The sequence below is a fragment of the Arachis ipaensis genome, chromosome B9 (assembly GCF_059453495.1).
Source record: "Arachis ipaensis isolate K30076 ecotype BB chromosome B9, ASM5945349v1, whole genome shotgun sequence".
In the NCBI taxonomy this organism is placed as follows: domain Eukaryota; kingdom Viridiplantae; phylum Streptophyta; class Magnoliopsida; order Fabales; family Fabaceae; genus Arachis; species Arachis ipaensis.
In genome coordinates this window covers 139,452,209-139,472,095 of record NC_142444.1, presented here as the reverse complement: position 1 = coordinate 139,472,095, position 19,887 = coordinate 139,452,209, and the positions used below count along the sequence as shown (strand labels likewise).

The window sequence follows — 19,887 nt, the reverse complement described above, 5'->3', positions numbered from 1 at the left end:
AGGATGATATTTTCCACACTTCTGACAATTCAGATCCTGCTGTGGCTGCTTCCCAAACCTTTTTCCTTGATTAGCAATAATATTCGGCCTTCTATAATTACCCTGACCCTGAGTCTGCTGCGAAACAAAGCCTCCACGCTTGAAATTCCTACCTCTCGGAGCAAAGTTCCTCCCTGAAGGCCTCTAAAAAGGCATCCTCAAACTCCCTTTCTCTGCTGCCGCCTTCCTCACACAATCCTCAGCCACCCTACTCTTATTCACCAATTCAGAAAACACCCTAATCTCCATTGGGGCAACGAAGCTCAGAATATCGCTCCGAAGACCTCCCTCATATTTAATACACTTCCATTCAGCAAAATCTTCAGGTGCACCTTGATAGATACGAGAAAAGCGACATAACTCCTCAAATTTACTGGTATACTCAGCAACAGTCATTTGTCCCTGCTTTAACTGCATTAATTCAAGTTCCTTGGTATTTCTAGCTGAATTAGGAAAGTATTTCTTATAGAACTCTGTCCGAAAAACCTCCCAAGGAATCGCAGCACCATCAGGCTGCAGGATACGTCGTGTTCCCTGCCACCAATACTGAGCTTCACCTTGCAACTGATAAGTCCCAAATTCAACCCATTGCTCTTCAGGAACCTGTTGTGCCTGTAACGCCCTTTCCATAGCCTGAATCCAATTATCTGCGTCAGTGGGATTTGAGGTTCCCCTAAAAGTCGGAGGGCGAACTTTCAGAAATGTAGCAAGTGTCATAGGACCATCCTCATCATTATTGTTCCCATGATTACCCAATGCCTCAGCTGTTGCCTGCATAGCTGCAGCCATATTTCCCAGGGCAGCCATAAAGTCTACTGGATCAGTCCCTATGGACGCAGGAGTAACGGTGCCTGTCCTACCTCTACCTCGCTCGCGACCGCGTCCGCGAGTCGACATCTGGTCCCTATACACACCAAACAAGTGATATTAAGTTGATCAGTCTCAATATCGCAGGTCTAATGCTTTAAGTTCCAAATGCATGCCCACAAACGTTTATGCCATATATATCAATCAGATATCCTAATAGCACATACACACATATACAGAGAATGCACAGAAGCACAATCAGTCCATCTTTCAGGCTCTATAAGAACGAACTGCTCTGATACCATAATGTAACACCCTACCACACAAAGATTTACGCTTAAGTCGTAAAACAGAGGTGATGTGGTATTACGACCTCTAAAATAAAATAAGTACATATAATAGCAGAAGAGTTATAATATGCTAGGAGCCTTGAAGGATAGGGGAACTAAAAATCGCGAGATAAAAGCGCAACGCTCAAGGAACGAGTTAACTTGCGTGCTAAGAAAATTGTAACTGTCAAACATAAGATAATAGAAGTAGGAATAGAGTGTCAAAGATACAAAATAACAAGCTCCTAACTCAGCCTGCGAAGTCAAGACTGGCCGGAGAATATTTACACATATATACATACATATCCAAAACCCAAAAGTACATACACACAATCCTGCCTCTCCATAAACCTCTAAGAGGATCAAAAAGGACAAGTTATGCGGAGAGAAAGCTAAGTACATATATATACATCACTGTACAGCAAAACTATACAACAACACTATCCAGTAACCCCTCCGCTTTAAGAGTCCAGACGACTAACGAGATGGCTCCCGACCTGCATCTGAAAATCAACAACATAGTATGGAATGAGAACTGGAGGTTCTCAGTATGGTAAAGGTGCCACACACATAATATATAAGGTCCTGGGAATGCCAGAGGCAATCCTAGAACGCCGGCACTCAGATTGTAGAGCTTAAAGTATTAAACAGAAGCCATAAAAGGTGGTTTCCTAAAAATATTTAATCCTAACTTAACTTAACCTTAAATCTAAGTCATATACTGCCATTCCTCCATACCTCCAATTCCATCATGCATTTTCACAGACAAATAAACAGATAAAGGCAAACACAAGAAAGTTACAACTACTGCAGGTAACAAATACACATTTAGCATGACAAATACAGATAGGCACACCCAATTAGAGCACAAGCAAGTAATTCAAGTAATATGCATATGATGCATGCCTGTCCTATGGCTGATGAGGCTCATCTGTCGGTTATCCAGCCAATCCGACAAGTCTGAATTGTCCTTAGACTGTCCCCCGACGTGCATCCCCAAGAGTCTATGCATAGATTTTTCTCAAATAATCAATATTGCTCAATGGGGGTAACATTCCCGGGAATTTATATAGTGCCCGGTCACACTTACGTCGTAGGGTCAACAGAGTATCGAGTTTTCAACCTGGTACACGTGGTGGCAAGCCACGGCACTTAATCCAGGGAATCTCGTATCTCAGATTATTCAAATTCATAAGCCATATAAATAATTCAATTAAAATTCATCAACATCCACATCATTCTCAATCACATCTCATTCATCATTATACGTCAATCATATTCAATCATTATCCTTCATTATCACACCTCTCATTCCGTCCATCAATTAGTTCCAATTCAAAACATAATTCATTCTTTTCCAAATGAACTAAACTTAAAACATGCTCATTTTCTTAATAACTCAAAATCAAACCATATAACCTTTAAATCTAAATCTTTTTAAATAATCATATAAACAAAATCTCTAACTTTTATAAAATTTCGGCAGCATCTCCTCTAAAACTCGGACTTTGCCACCCTTTTCGGGTCCAAACCTGCTTTCTTTTCAATTCAACATACCCTTCCTCATCATCATAACAGTCACCACAATAAATCTACTTCAGATTAACAATTATATTCATACAATATTCAAATCCAACAACCAAAATTCAACTAAGGATCATAGTTCACTAACCCTAGGCTTCTAACACATAATATCTCAAATTAATAATTCACCAAATCATTAGCACTAAACCAACCATGTTCATCAACAATAACATTCACCATCCAAGATTAATAACTAATTATCCAATAAACTTCAACCAAATATATTCATCAACAAATTACTAAACATTAAACATACACCTGCATTCCAACTTATCCTATGGCCGTCTAGCCTAAGTTTTCACAGAATATTATATATTAAATGCAAGAAACCTAAACCATACCTTAGCTGATTTCCACGTAACGACCAAAGCTATTTATTCAAAACCAAGACAGCCCCTCAAAACTCAACTAATCCGCTTCCTCCAAGTTCCAGTATTCACAATTTCAAGCTCCAATTATTTATTTTCAACCTAATACACATTCATAATACATATATACCCAATTTAATACTCAAAGCTCAAATTTAATGAAATTAAAATAGAATTATCGTATCCTCACCTTACCCAAGCTTCACATAAGCAAGAGTGAACGTTTCTCTCAAGCTAATTGGATCCTAAAACATCAGAAATCAAAGAAATTCAATATTCCCACTTAAAATTCGAAAATTGGGGGAAGATGAAGCTGAGAGTGAAATAGCAATTTACCTATAAAATTATTCCGGTAGAAATGTAGAGCTCGACGCGGTGAACGCGTGGCCACAAACGGTGCGGCGATCGGAGCTCGAACGGAGGAGTTACGGGATTTGGAAAGTAACGTGAGGGTTACGGGATTTTTTTCTCGTTCTTCCCTCCCCTGGAAGCTGAAAGCTTCGTTTCTGTTGGAATGAAGGGGATGAAGGGCTTGGGTTCACTTAAAAGGGCTGGTCCGGTTGAACCGACAGCCCGGTTCGGGTCCGGTTCAACTGGTTCGGTCTTTTCGGTCCAATCTTGGACCGTTTTCTTCAAAATTAGTGTCAAAATTCTCGTTTCGATGAGCTCTACCCTATTTTAATATAATATTTGCATTTCTAATCCTCCTTATTAAAAACTAATTTATTAACTAATTATCTACTAATTTAACCGGAGTTTACACAATAATGAAGATATTCTTACAAGTTACAACTACTATATTATTATTATTATTATTATTATTATTATTATTATTATTATTATTATTATTATTATTATTATTATTATTATTGAAATAAACAATTTTTAACTTAAATAAAATTCTAAGTGTCTTTTTTACCGTAATTTTTGTTTTTAAAATATCAAAAAACAATTATAGAAGATAAAAAATAATAAACCCTCATATTAGTTCGATTGAAAAAGAAAAAAAAACAGGTCAGCAAATCAAAGAATGATGATGAAGTGGAGCAACGAAAATGGTGGCGGAAAACATGTAGGATAAATTCTCTCGATTGTTTAAAAAATTAAAAGTATAAAATGTGATATTTAATTTTTTTGTTGTTTTTTTTTTATATTTATTTTTAGTCCTACTCATAAAATTAATGATGAGAAATTACATTTTACTCCTTCAATTATTAAAAAAAATTGAGGGAATTCGTCCGTAAACAAGTTTTGAAAACAGAACGATTAACCAAACATTATCACTACTTTAGGCATGGGAGAAGAGAATAATTGGAGGAAAAACATCATTATTTTCGAACATCTATCCGACTTGATAAATTTAAAGAGATGCAACCGAAGAAATAAATGATTATTTTAGTATTTTCATAAGAGTTGTTTGAGAGAAATATCATTGTCAAAATAGAAAAAAGTTTTATTTTAGAGAATCGTCATTGTTGGTACTGTCTCAACGATTTCACCGATCAAATTTTTTTGCACAATTAGAATAACGGTTCAACTAGGTATCCTTTAAATATGGTACAATTTTCAGCCTTTTTTTTACAGTAATTTAAAAAAAAATAAAACTAACACATTTAAAAATTGTAAATAGATTTAGTGTCTTTAAAAATTAAATTCATATTTAAAATTCAAATTAAATCAAACTAACATTTAAAATTTAAATCTTAAATTTCTGTTTTAAATTTAATATATTTAATATAATAATATTTTATAATTTAAATACACATCTAAAATTTAAATTACTCAAAATTTAAAATTTAACTTTTAAAATTCTAAAGGTTTTTTACTTTTTAGAATGGATTAACTCTAACGGGTGCAAAAAAATTATGATTAAGTTCTATTTAGTAGTGTGTTAATGATCGAAAGATGTTATTTTTGTTACATAGCTTTCATAGTCAATTAACTTGCTGGGTTGGTTGCATGGGCTGGTTACACTGAAATTAAAAGAAATACATCTATTTGTTGGGATGAGAATAAAGATAAGAACTTGTACAAGTAATTAGCGTGGATTATTACGATTCAGGACGTGTACTTAATTAGTTTGAGTAAAGAAGCAAAAAGTAATCTAGAGTTTACAAGAGAAGATGTAGCTGATATAGTCATAAAAAATTGTGTTTTTATTTTTCAATTATAACACATCTAATAGTATGATATTATATACAAAATATTCTTAAAACACATCTAAAATGATAAAAATCTAGTTTTTAGATATAAACGTTTTCAAAATCGTTAAATTCTAGTTTTTAAATAAAAACGTACATAATACAATTAATCTTTTGATTTTTGATTCGATAAAATGCATCTAATATTTATTATTTAAATTATTGGTTGGATTTTTTCGTTACTTTTCAATGATAACACATCTAATAGTATGATATTATATACAAAATATTTTAAAACACATCTAAAATCGTAAAAATCTATCAGATGTGTTATAATCAAAAAATAACAACACAATTTTAAATTAATTATTGATTATAATAATTTTGAAAACTAATAAGTATCGAAAAAAATTCAACTAATAATTTAAATAATAAATATTATATTCATTTGATCGAATAAAAAATCAAAAGATTAATTGTATTATTAACGTTTAAATTTAAATATTTAAAGTTAGCCTGATTTTGGATGTGTTTTAAAAATATTTTGAATAAAATATCATACTATCATATGTGTTATAATTGATAAACAACAACAGAATTTTTATGACTATATCAACTACATCTTCTCTCTTAAACTCCAGATTTTTTTTGCTTCTTTTTTCAAATTACTTACGTAGAAAGTACTTTATTTACAACAACTTTATTAATAAAATTAAATAAGATCAACCTTGTTCCAATTAAATCAGCAAAGTATTTTTATGTTTAAATTAAAATATAATTAAAAATGTTGAACATGATATTTCTTAACAAATTACATAAACACATGTGTAAAAAATAATGATACCTTTCACCAATGCAAAATGAGAGAGTGCTTCAGCTGGAAGGTGGTGATAGTCTTCACCAATGAAGATGAGATGGAAAATTCATCTCGCAGCGTTCTTTTTAGTTTGGGATTCACTAATGCGTGTGAATGTCCCGTAGAATAAGGAATTTAAAAAACTGTATCTGTTACGTGAAGTTACGAAAGTAAAGCAAAGTCATAGTAACCACCAATGAAGTGGGTGGATTTTAAAATTTAAATTTAAATTAAAATCTAATTATAGATATGTATCTACAAAATAGAAACATGTTACACTAAAAAAATAATTAAATATTATTTAAATCTGATTAAAAGCTGATTGAAGGCTGATTAATAGTGTACAACTAGCATTTCCCTTAGAATAAATAGGTTATTATCAAAACATATTTATTTTATTCTTGTAGCATGTACAATTATGTGTAATAAGTTATATGAAAATTTAGGTGGTGTTTGGTATGAAGAAATGTTTTCTGTATTTATTTTCAATTTTCATTTTTTAAAAAAAAAATTTTGTTTTCAAATTTTCAGAATTTAAAAAATGTTTGTTTTGATCATTGTTTCTAATTTAAAAAAAAAATGAAAACACTGAAAACATGTTTGCTTTGATTATTTTTAATATATTAAAAATCTTTAAAATAATGTTATATAAACAAATAGTCATGCATAATGTCATTGCATAAATTCATTCTTCTTAAAATGCATAGTCATGCATAAATTCATTTTTCTTAAACTTCATGTACTTCTTTACTTTTTGACACGTATAAATACAAAGAACAAATAAACTTTATAAAATAAAATAAATTAATAGATGAGTTCTGTTTAATCTCTTTTAAATCAACATATAAATTATTATCTATGACATGGTATATGTTAATTGGATATTTAGTTTTAGTTTAAGTTAATTTAATCCAATAAGAATTAACATCTTAATTAAAGTTGGGCTATTTTATAATTAAATATTTTTTTAAGATGAATGATTAGATAATTTTTATAAATATTAAAAAATAAATTTATATGTTTTTACATTTTATAAAAAAAAATCCTAAATTTATATGTATGCATCCTTAAGACGAGAGAAGCCCGATCAGCCTTTTCCGTAAAAAAATGAGAAAATAAACTGAGAAATTCAATTGAAATTGTACTTATGTTTCTTATGAATGATCAATGTTGGGGGCAATTACAATCAATTCCAACTTTGATATATGTGACAAAAATTAGTGAACATCTGTTTCGCTTTCTTTTCTTCCTTTCCTCTCTTTTCTTATACCAGATAATGAACAGCGGATGGATGAAAGCAATGTATCAAATATGTGCAAAAAGGCGGCGCTGCTTGTAACGATAGCAGCGACGATGATTTGGAGATCGGCGACGGCGACAGAATGGGAGAGAAGTTATAAAGAAATTAAGGTTCAATCTCTAAAAGTATGATTTGGAGAAAAATCAAAGATTCAGTTTTTAGTATTTTAGTAAATTATACAATTATCCATTTTGAATTATAATTTAATTTCAAAATAATTTAACCATAGTTAACATAACAATCAATTAAAAAGTGATATGTCATAGAGAGTAATTTACATGTTGATTTAGAAGGGGTTGGATACAACTCAGCAAATTAAACATATCTTTTAAGGCATTTATTTTATTAGATGCAATGTCTCATGTAATCCTTATTTAAACTAGCAAAGTGTAGCCAATGAGTAATAGCTCAAATGACATAATTTTCTCATACTCATTTAAGAGGTTGTGGGTTCGAGTACCGAACCAATTAAATTGGTTCTGGAATCAACAGGTATTGGTTCTGGGAGTGCGGAATCCGAACTAACCCGTAAACCCGATCATATATTAATTAAATAAAAAATAAAAAAATATATATGATTTTTAGTGGCTTTTAGTGAGATTATTCACTATTAATATGTTTTGATTTTAATGAGTTTAGTTTTTAATGTATTTGGTGTTTAACATATTTAGATTATTTATATTAATGTTACATGTTTATTGTACTTGTTGAATTTTTAAGATAAAAATTTGGTTTTTTTTATGAATTTCAAAGTCATCGGGTACCTAATTACCCGAACCGAACCCATCCGTTCTTAATCGATTTGGTTTGGTTCGGATACATGCACACAAAAAAAATGCAAATCCAAACCAAACTGAACTAATTACATTTTAATCGGTTCGGTTCTAATTTCACCTTAAACCCAAACCAAACCGACCCATGCTCACCCTACAAAAATTTATCAGTCTTAACTGATTAAATGGAACAAAATAATGTATCTGAATTTAAAACCGTGAAAATAAGTAAGTACCTTCTTAGTGCCACTTCCATCATCACCTTGAGGTTGATATAACCTATATAACGTAGAAGAAAAAATGAGCTGAAAAATCCTAGTTTGAATATGATGGAAACAGAGACATTTGTCCTAGGAAAATGGTTCCAAAATTAGCTTAAAGAAGGGCTCCAGAGTCCAAACAAATAAACCAGAATTTTTTGCCTAAAAAGAATCATATTTACACACAAATGCTTTTTAAGAAAAGGAAACAAGCACCAGTTAAACATTTGGAATGAAAATGTACCTTTTCTCATCATGCTTAGGCTCACTTTTGTCATTATTCTCTTTATGAGATTTAAGGTTTCTAGACTTATTTTTCTGGTTAGATAAATTAGATGACTTGTCATTCTCTTTCTCAAAAAAGTCACCAAAAAAAAAAATTCTCTTTCTCAAAAAGGCTCAATTTGTTATGAGTACAGTCCTGGTGGGTTCCATTTTCCTTCTCATGAATCTCAGAAGTGACTGCCAACTTATCTAGCCAAGACAACTTCATTTTCTTCTGATTGAACAGACAAAAACATGCATACAAATTTCAATTACAACTTGTGATTTCTTTCACATATGTTTCAACTTTGTTTATCTATACACATGCTTGTATGAATAAAAATGAAAATTTATTGGAAAATATAAACAGAGCTCAGGCTCTTGAGTTTCTTTAATGTTTTTCTCTTCTTTGAGATTACATTGCATCTGCTTCAGGTTCAGTATAAATTGTATCATCAAGTTGGCCACTGCCATCCTCCTCGGAATCAGTTTCATATCCTCTAACCTCCTCATCTTGAGCCCCCCTTAATTGCAAGAAGCTTTGCAAGCTCTATGGATTGATTCCCATTAGGTGCAGATATCCATGTATCAGCCATATCAATTAGCATGCTCCCTTTTCTTTTCACATTATCATGTACTTAAGGAACAACAAATATTACAGAGCAACAAAAAAATACAAAGAAAAAATTAGGAAAAAATCAAGAAATCCTTATCGTTCAAAATACTAGTAGAATCAAAAGGTGGTAAAACAAAACCATCCATCTGCATTTAAAAAAATAAATAAAAAATAAATCATAAATCAATAGGAGTATATGTTGAATATTGCAAATGTTCATTTTTCTTTCACTCGTTGATATAGTATGTCAATAAAAGTTTTAGTATTTTTATTGGATCATTTTTTTTTATCTTTGGTTTTAGATTTTCTCCCATTTTATGCTAATAAATATCAACTACTATTAAATATGAGAAATTGAGAATGTTGCATGTAACTATTAGCAATACTACTGCAATAGGAGTGGAAGTAAAACAAAACTTAGTCCCTTAAAAAAAATCAGCAGAATGTTAAAAGAAACTAGGAGAAACTAAAATCTCCCAAAATGTCATTTAGAAATTAGAAACACATAAAAAAAGAATGTTTTTTTTTTCCAAAAAAAGTTACCAAAAATATTTTGACAAGAGGCAGCACCAAGAACAATAACTACCAATTGAAGAAGAGTTGAGAGGATGGAGAGGATGCAGGCTGCACAGAAAAAGAATAAAGAGAGATAAATTTAAAAAAAAAAAAAAATACGTTCTTTTTATTTTTAGCTACCATGAAATGCGAAAAAAGGCATTCTATAATTATATATATGCCACAGCGCTTTCAAAATTTTCAAATAAAAATTGTGAAAACAAAATCAATGTATCCTTATTTTCATCTTATTTATTTTGAAAACATTCCCATAAAAACAAATTTTATTAAAATCAAACTAATATGTTTTCATCTTTATTTTTTATTTTAAGTGAAAATAAAAATTGAAAACGCTTAAACCGAGCACATCCTTACATTTTTATTTATGTTACAACAAAAAAAAAATTGTGGATTAATTGTTATTATATTGTCAATGTAAAAAAATTTAATGTGTTTTGCTTTAAGAATGTCTTTGCTAGAAGAAAAAAAAATTTCACTAAGATAACCTCCATCAAATTTATTCAGGACTTGGACAAGTATTTTAAAATTACCCTTAGCTATTTTAGAATAATTTGTTCAATTTTTAATGGTGTTCTGAATAAGACTTGCTATAGATTAGCATAGGGGTGTCCATGGATCGGATCGTATCCGCAGATCCGTGGTAAATATCTGCATCTGATCCAAAAATTGCGGATACGATCCGATCCACAAATTGATCGGATCCGATCCGCACCCTTTGCGGATCGGATCGCGGATATCTACTCTACATCCGCGTATCCGATCCGCAAATCCGCACTATAATAATTAAAAAATAAATAAATATATATGTTTGGTATTATATTTACTTGTTTGTATGTTTTAGTTAGTAATTATTATTCATATATTGTATTATTTTATTTTTGTTATTTAGAGAGAGTTTGATTAAAAATATTTTAGGAATAAATAAGTTTAAAAGTATGAAAGAAATATTTTTATGAATTCTTTTACATAGAAATATGATTAAAAAGAAAATGTTTAATTATACGGATATATCCGATATCCGATCCAATCCAATCCGCAAATATGCGGATCGGATCGGATCAGATCCGACACTAAAAAGTGCGGATATCATATCCGATCCGATCCGCGGACACCCCTAGACTAGCAAACTAGAAAGAGAATTTGCTTAACTGGACAGGTAGACTTTGTTTGGTCAATTTTGTTGTAGTTGCTATTTTTACGTATCAGATTTAGGTCTCTATTTTTTCTAAAGGAATCATCATTAATCTGGAGTCTATGAAAAATTATAATTAAAAATGACAAATTGATTGAATCTTGTTAACTGAAAAGTGTTGGCGACTCTAAACATATTTAAAAATTTGGAGATTAAAGATCTTTATTGTACGAATATTGTTCTTTTTAAAAAGTTAGTTTAAATTTTTTTTCATCAGCCAGATAAGTTATGAGTCTAATTATTAAATGTCAAATATTGATTATTTGGAGATGACTGTTTTAATTGTCTTAAAAACAAATATTCTTAAGACTTAGAAAATATTAAAAAATGAGTTTGCTGGATGTAGTGAGAATTTAAACAAAAATTTTTAATTTTTTAACTGAAAGAGAAAATAACAATTATCTAATAATGAATTATCTTCACGTTTTTTATTCAAATATCCAAATATATGATATATAATTAGTTGGCATTTGAAAATTTTTTATTCTCCTCTATCTTAGAATCTAAAAGCTTTTGATAATTTTTGACTAAAAATTTTGGTTTCCACACTTTTGGTTTTTAACAAACGGAAAGCTGAATAGTTAATTAGTGATACGATGAGCACTTCTTTACTTGTACGTTGGGTTGTTATGATAAATAACTATTTGCTATTTAGAAATGCTATTTTGTAATCTATCAAATTAAAGCGACCGAATGATTGAAAACGTAATTTTGATACAAATGTGCAGTATGACCAGCTTACATGTAAGATGTAGGAATGAACTATACTAATATTCTTGACATTTCATAATTTCAATTTTCATATATAATTTCGCTATATATAGGAAAATAAATATTTAATACATGTATATTAAAAATTAATTATAGTATCAAAATACATATTTAAAATTTAATTAGTCTAATATAAAAGATTTAATTATTCTACTATATTAGATTTAATTATTCTAACTAATTATTTTGTTTAAAAAATATATAAAACAATACATATAAATACCAACTATATACAACATCTAAACTAAAAATTAATTATCTATATACGATACATATTGAAATTTACATACATATATTAAACAAAAACATAGCAATTAATTTTTAGTGTGTATATAACATTTTTGAATAAATAGCCAAAATGAAATTAAATGATTGGATGACAATTTTTATGTTGATAAACATTTTTGTGTTCCATATTTGGATTTAGGCTCATATTAAAGTTTTATTATTGTTCTCATCCGTGTGTTTTGGTCCCCAACTTTGTATAAAAATTAGTCTCACAAAAAAAAATAGAAGAAGAAACATTAAGACTAGTGGATTTTGAATATAACAATAACAAAAGGTAACGTTAATCCAAATTTAAAGTCATTTTGGAATTTGGCCGGCTTTGTATTACTTGAATTTGGCAATATTATGAACAATTAAAACTATTTATAATCTCTTAACACTACAGTTACCTCCTCAAATGGAAGCCAAAAAGGTAACAACATTAACAAATCAACAATAACAAAAACAAAGTCTCAAGAAAAAATGGCTGCACCATTTCTTCTTCCTCAAATTCACATTGCTAATGCTTCATGTTCCATTTTGGTGCTTCTTGCACTCTTTGTCACAACATCCATGAGTTCTGATATATTCCTTGATTGGAATGTTTCCTTTGATTTCAATGTTAAGCCAGTTTCCACTGATCAACCGGTATTAATAAAAGATTTTAGCATTTCATTTTTTCATTATTTATATTTATGTTTGTGATTTTGTGTTAGTAGATATGCATGCATGCACATGGGGATCCTAATCATTAATCTCATTCCTGATTTTGTCAGGTTATAACGATCAATGACATGTTCCCTGGACCTCTTATAAATGCTTCAACAAATGATATTGTTCATGTCAATGTTTTCAATTATTTGGATGAACCATTGCTCTTTACATGGTATATATTTCATTGCACTCTTTCTTTTTGTTTTCAAATACAGTAATAGGTCTAAATGTTCTGTTATTAGACAAAATTTCTCCAATTTTATGGGAATAAAAAAACTCTAAAATACTTGAAAGGTATCAGAGACCATCGTAAAGTAAAGTATTAGAGTATAGAGAGAGTACAAGAGAGTATTGATAAGAGAGAGTAATGATGAATTATTAGAAGTAGTGAATCATTACAATGATGTGAAGTGAGAGTAGTTATTTATACTTCAACAACATATAAAGTGTACAACATTTATTTTTAACTGAGTTTACTTAACATGTTTAGTGTGCTTGGTTGGTGGACTCTAGTAGATGATGAACTATTCCAAGCACAATAAAAAAACATTTTGAGAGTTAGATAATAATTTTAATACAAAATAATGAATGAAAGAAGTAATTGATTGAGTTTTTTTCTGTCATTTAGAATATTAGATAAAAAAATATGAAATAATTTTTCACAAGATACCATAAGTTACAAGAATTGTTGACGGATCATTTATATATTTTTATATTTTTCTCCCTATCATTCCTCTTACCAATTGAATCGAGTGGAAGAAATTAATCTTCGAGAATTCTCTCTAACTTTTATCTATTTTTATATCTTTACTGACTTCTATTTTAAAAATTTTATAGAGCCAAAAAAGAATAAAAGGAATTACAACCTAAAAGACTCTGAACTTCTAATTATGTATTGGATTAAAGATATATCTATATCAAGCGAAATTTGATGTATAAATAAGGAAGTAATAAAAGATAGCAACAAAAATTTTGTGAATTTCTCTAAAATACTTGAAAGGTATCAAAAACCAGTGTCAAAGTGTGTGAAGTAAAATATCACAGTATAGAGAGAGCTATAGAGAGAGTACAAGAGAGTACTAAGAAAAGAAAGTAACGATGAATTATTAGAAGTAGTGAATCATTACAATGATGTGAAGTGAGAGTAGTTATTTATACTTCAACAACATATAAAGTGTACAACATTTATTTTTAGCTGAATTTACTTAACATGTTTAGTGTGCTTGGTTGGTGGACTCTAGTAGATGATGAACTATTCCAAATACAATAAAAAAACATTTTGAGAGTTAGATAATAATTTTAATACAAAATAATGAATGAAAGAAGTAATTGATTGAGTTTTTCTCTGTCATTTAGAATATTAGATAAAAAAATATGAAATAAATTTTCACAAGATACATAAGTTACAAGAATTGTTGACGGATCATTCATATATCTTTATATTTTTCTCCCTATCATTCCTCTTACCAATTGAATCGAGTGGAAGAAATTAATCTTTGAGAATTCTTTCTAACTTTTATCTATTTTTATATCTTTACTGACTTTTATTTTAAAAATTTTATAGAGCCAAAAAAGAATAAAAGGAATTACAACCTAAAAGACTCTGAACTTCTAATTATATATTGGATTGAAGATATGTCTGTATCAAACGAAATTTGATGTATAAATAAGGAAGCAATAAAAGATAGCAACAAAAATTTTGTGAATTTCTCTAAAATACTTGAAAGGTATCAAAAACCAGTATCAAAGTATGTGAAGTAAAGTATCACAGCATAGAGAGAGCTATAGAAAGAGTACAAGAGAGTACTAAGAAGAGAAAATAATGATGAATTATTAGAAGTAGCTAATCATTACAATAATGTGAAGTGAGAGTAGTTATTTATACTTCAACAACATATAAAGGCTAGTTAAACAAATCCTAACTACCTTGTAAACTCAGCTAACAACTCCTAACATCCTTCCTTAATTCATAGGATGCTGCTGCTCTCAATGTAAAGTTGTATTAAAAAAAAAAGGTTCTATAAGTTCTTATCCACAACTTAAAATTTTTGAGATACATTAAGTTATAAATATATCAAATTTTCAAAGCGACAAAGTCGTCGTCTAATCCGTGTAGCTGATGGCTGAGTTATTGTTTTGATAGTATTGCCTTAGTTTTAGGAATTGGAACTGGTTTTGATGTAGGAATGGCATAGAGCAAAGGTTAAATTCATGGCAAGATGGAGTGTCTGGTACAAACTGCCCTATCCAACCTAGCAGGAACTGGACTTATGTTTTCGCAATCAAAGACCAAATCGGAACATTCTCCTACTTCCCTTCCATCAATTTCCTCAAAGCTGCCGGAGGGTTCGGTCCGATTCGAGTCAACAACCTTCCATTTATAAGTGTTCCTTTCCCAAAAGCTGAAGCTGAGTTTGATCTTTTAATTGGTGATTGGTACAACAGTAGCTACAAGGTAACTATGAAAATGATTTAATTATTTATTTATATCTCTGTTTCAAATTTTGCCAGTTCTGACTCTCTTCCATGCAATTTCAACTAGGATATGAGGTCCAAGTTGAATATATCTGATGTTATTTCTCCTAATTGGATGCTAATAAACGGAAAAGGACCATATCTGAACCCTGTTTCAAAATCATATGAGACCTTGAATGTTACACAAGGTACTATTAAGAACTGAATCAATTCAAGTGTTGAATCTCAATTCTCAACGTAGGATCATGTCATCGTGTATTATGAAAACATTTGTTACAGGTAAAACATATCTGCTTAGGATATCAAATGTAGGGACATTTTGGAGCTTCAATTTCAGGATTCAGAACCATGATATGGTTTTGGTTGAAACTGAAGGATCTTATGTTAATCAACTAACATTGAAGTCTCTTGATGTTCATGTTGGCCAATCCTACTCTGTCCTTGTCACTGCAAACCAAGATTCTTCTGCTGAATACTACATGGTCGCGTCGCCTAAACTGCTTCGCGACACAACAAATCCTAGCTCGCTCGTTGGTGTCGCCATACTTCATTATGATAACTCAACCATAAAGCCTAATGGACCTCTTCCTAAGGGTCCAGATCCTTTTGATCTAAAATTTTCCATCAATCAAGCAAAATCTATTAGGTAGCTTCTAAGATGAAAACTCGGGTGCAGTCAATTTTATGTAAAGTTGATAGTTGAATGCCGTTAAATGATTTGACTAAATTTTCAACTAATGACTTTCAGTTATTAGCTTCACGCGAAGTTGACTGTACTTGAGTTTCCACCAACTTCTAAGGTTGACTTAGATCCAATCAATTTTAATCTTATATGATAACTTATCTGATCCAATGTTGTTAGGCCACTCGCCTGCAAAGCTAAAAAATGTTAACATTATTGTAATATGAAGGTGGAATCTTAGCACCGGCGCGGCCAGGCCTAATCCACAAGGAACCTTCAACGTTACAAATGTGACAATAGCAGAGACTTTCATTCTAAAGGCATCAATGGCGAAGATCAACCATTCTTCTTCGCCTCGCTATGCTGTAAACAATGTGTCTTACTTAACACCGGATACACCATTGAAGCTTGCTGATTTTCTTGTCAATGGTTCTGGAGTGTATGTTCTGGACGCTTTTCCCATTAACACTTCAAATACCAATGCTGTGAGTGGAGTTTTCGTGGCCAGCGCCATATATAAAGGGTGGACAGAGATAGTGATCAAGAACACCTTGGACACCATTGATTCTTGGCATTTGGATGGATATAGCTTTTTTGTTGTTGGGTAAGTCATACACACATCATAGCCATCACACTTATCTAAATAAAAAAATAATATATGCACACTAAAAATGAATCTTATATATTTGTAAATAAATACGAGTAATGCTACATTCAAGTTTTTTTTATAAATCAAGTCTAATCAAGTTCAACAATCAAATTTGGAAGGGTTATACTATGTGTACACTAAAATCAGTCACCAAAATCAGTTACCAGTATAAAATACATGTTGAAATACAAATACACATTGAAAATAAATTAAACCACATATGTATTTATAAACAAATACATTGGTGACTAATTTTAGTGACTGATTTTAGTGTACAAATAGTATTTCTCAATTTAGAATAATACTAATCATAACTTAATTTTATTATATTAGACCAACTTAATTGATTTGATTAACAAAAAGATTTAAATGTGTAGTATTATTTTATAAATATATATAATATATTTTATATCGATAACTGATTTGGCAACTAATTTTTTAATGTATACCTAATATAGTTATATCTTATATTTAAAATTTTTGTCATATGGTTTGTTTTGTTAAGTGCTTAAATAAAAACCAAAAAATTCGGTTATAATTTTAAAAGAAATGTAAATTTTTTCAAATTGAACCATATAGGTTAATTTTAAGAATATACAAAAAGTAACAATTTTTTTTCACATGTTACGAAAGACTATGCATTTTTTCATAAGGCATTCTGTAAGAAAAATACTAAAGAGTCATCAAAATTTATTATTTTTTATCATTGTTTAATTATCAATTTAATTCTTTTAATTTAGTAATTCAATAACATATTTTATTTTATATTTTTAAACATTAATAATTAACTCAGAGTGAAAATCAATAAATTTTGATATTTCTTTAGTATCTTTTATTCTAGAATTTGTAAAAACTAAAAAACGATCATATTCTTGCATATCACTTCAGCTACTCATTTTAGTGTATTACACTAACTAAACACCCATTTAAAAATTAATTTCTCAAAAATTTCATAAAGAGCAAAGTTAAAAATGAGTAAATTTTAGAAAAACTTATGCAAGGCAAAGAAAACTCAGAGTTTGCATGAATTATTGTTGGTAAGAAATTTGTGTGTTTAGAATGGGAGAAGGAGAATGGAGAGCAGAATCACGGTCAAGTTACAACTTGTATGACCCTGTAGCGAGATCAACGGTGCAGGTGTTCCCAGGAGGGTGGAGTGCATTGTATGTATACCCTGATAATCCTGGAATGTGGAACTTGAGATCACAGAACTTGAACAACTGGTTCTTGGGTGAAGAGCTCTATGTTAGAGTTTATGATCCTGATCCTAACCCTGCCAAAGAGAAGTCACCACCACAAAATCTCCTACTATGTGGTTAGTATTCTCATTCATTTTCATAATTTCTTCTGATCTGCTTTTCATTAAATATCCATTCTTTAATTTAATAATGATTAAAATATCAAGGATAAATATTCATCAGATTTAGTTTATTTACACTAAAGATCACACGCTCTTTTACATGAACAAATATCTTTTTTGGTTTTTGATAATTTATCTAAAAGACATCTTTTTTTATAATTTAAAAATTTTTAATTAGTCATAAACTCATAATTATTTTAATAATTGACCTAAGTAATTTGTATTGTTACTTTAAGCAATTTCTGACACATCAACATGTTAATATTTATAAGAGTTGTTTAGACTAATTATTTAGATAATTAAAGATCGATTAAAAAATTTTTAATTGAAAATATATATTTTGTGTTTCGAACAAATAATCAAAAATAAAAAAATAATATTTATTTTTTTAAATATAAATAATAAAAATTGACTATTTATCTCTTAAAAACATTAATCCATTTTTATTTAAAACGACATGATTTGTGACAGATAATAACTATATTGTCTTAATTAATCAAAACTTTTAGATCTGTTACTATTATTTATATTTTAAATCAAATGAAAATTTGTTAAATGTACAAAATATTTTAGAATATGTTGATTATTGTTGTTGCACAGGGAAGTTTCAGCCACCAAGTCCAGTTCCGTCAGTGGCACCAACACCATCCCCATCATCCAATGCAAACACTCCACATACACCAAGGTATTATATTAATTAAAACTCTTTTCATTTGTGACACCATTAATTAATGATTACGTGGAAATTTCTTATTATGATAAAACTAATAAATATGTTTCCTTGTACTAATAGGTCTCTTTTTGCTATCATCACCACTGCCATATGTTTCTTCTTCATTGGTCTCCATTGAGAAGGAATGGAACACTATACTACACTACGCTACTATTTTCTACTTAATTTGTTACATCAAGAACTGAAAGCTATATATTCACTACATCTTTTCCCCTTGTTTTTTTAGCACGTTAATATATAGGGTCAAGAATGATAGCTAGATTGACAAATATTGGTTACTTATATTTTAAATACTACTTCAATATCTTGTTGCAATTTTAATGTTCCAATATATATACAAAACAAGATTTTCTGTAGTGTCATATTTCGGCCACACTTGATAATGTTGTTTTTGCTTAACCTCAAACATGCAAGAATAGGGCATCTTGATTGGCATATTAGTAGCAAACATTTCACACACAACTACTTAATGTTACATATATTATTGTATGTCCATTTATATAATTAAATAGTGATGTTTCCATTTTTCTGTAATTAATAAATTGTGTGTGAGTATGCTCTCACTAGTCACTTGGACCTATCAACTTAATTTATTTTGTGGTTGTTGTATTAATAAGTTATTCTTATTGTTATTGCAACTATATATATATATATATATATATATATATTGTGCCCCCTCACCCCTTTCCTTGTTGACATTATTATTTGGTCTCATTAATGTAATTGTAACTAATATATATTCGAACAATAACATTTACAAAAAAAATCATAATTACACTCATCACTAGGTAGTTATATATTATTATAGAGTAATTATCCAAATCAGTCTCCAAAGATTTTAAAAATGGATATTTTAGTTTCTAAAAAAAATTAATACACAAATCAGTTTTCATAGTTTTCTTCCGTCAAACATATTAGTCTCCAGGCTATTTTTCGGCATGACTCATTAACGAAAATTGTTGAGTTGACACGTTAAATCGCACACGTGACAGTTAAGTATCCACATGTGCAAAGAGGGCAAAATAGTCCCTGAAATTTTTTGAAAAAATGGCGTCGTATTAATACTCCTCCTTTCTTATTCTTCTTCATTGAAGGTAGTCCTCATGAAACCCTAGTTCGTCATATACCAGT

General features: G+C 29.8%; 1 protein-coding gene and 1 long non-coding RNA gene across 2 annotated transcripts; one reads left to right on the top strand and one right to left on the bottom strand.

Moving 5' to 3' along the window:
* Positions 1-1,379: 1,379 nt before the first annotated feature.
* Positions 1,380-3,643, bottom strand: LOC110266195 (uncharacterized). Its single transcript, XR_015900162.1, has 4 exons — positions 3,464-3,643; positions 3,318-3,372; positions 3,101-3,229; positions 1,380-1,678 (listed from the first exon to the last, which is right to left on the bottom strand). It is a non-coding gene; the product is annotated as an uncharacterized LOC110266195 (long non-coding RNA).
* An 8,983-nt stretch (positions 3,644-12,626) lies between these two features.
* LOC107616023 (monocopper oxidase-like protein SKU5) lies at positions 12,627-18,874 on the top strand. Its single transcript, XM_021110301.2, has 9 exons — positions 12,627-12,791; positions 12,920-13,029; positions 15,042-15,312; positions 15,400-15,520; positions 15,612-15,978; positions 16,244-16,618; positions 17,722-17,978; positions 18,624-18,708; positions 18,817-18,874. The coding sequence occupies exons 1-9, from the start codon at positions 12,627-12,629 to the stop codon at positions 18,872-18,874; spliced, it is 1,809 nt and encodes a 602-aa protein (XP_020965960.2).
* The last annotated feature ends 1,013 nt before the right edge of the window (positions 18,875-19,887 follow it).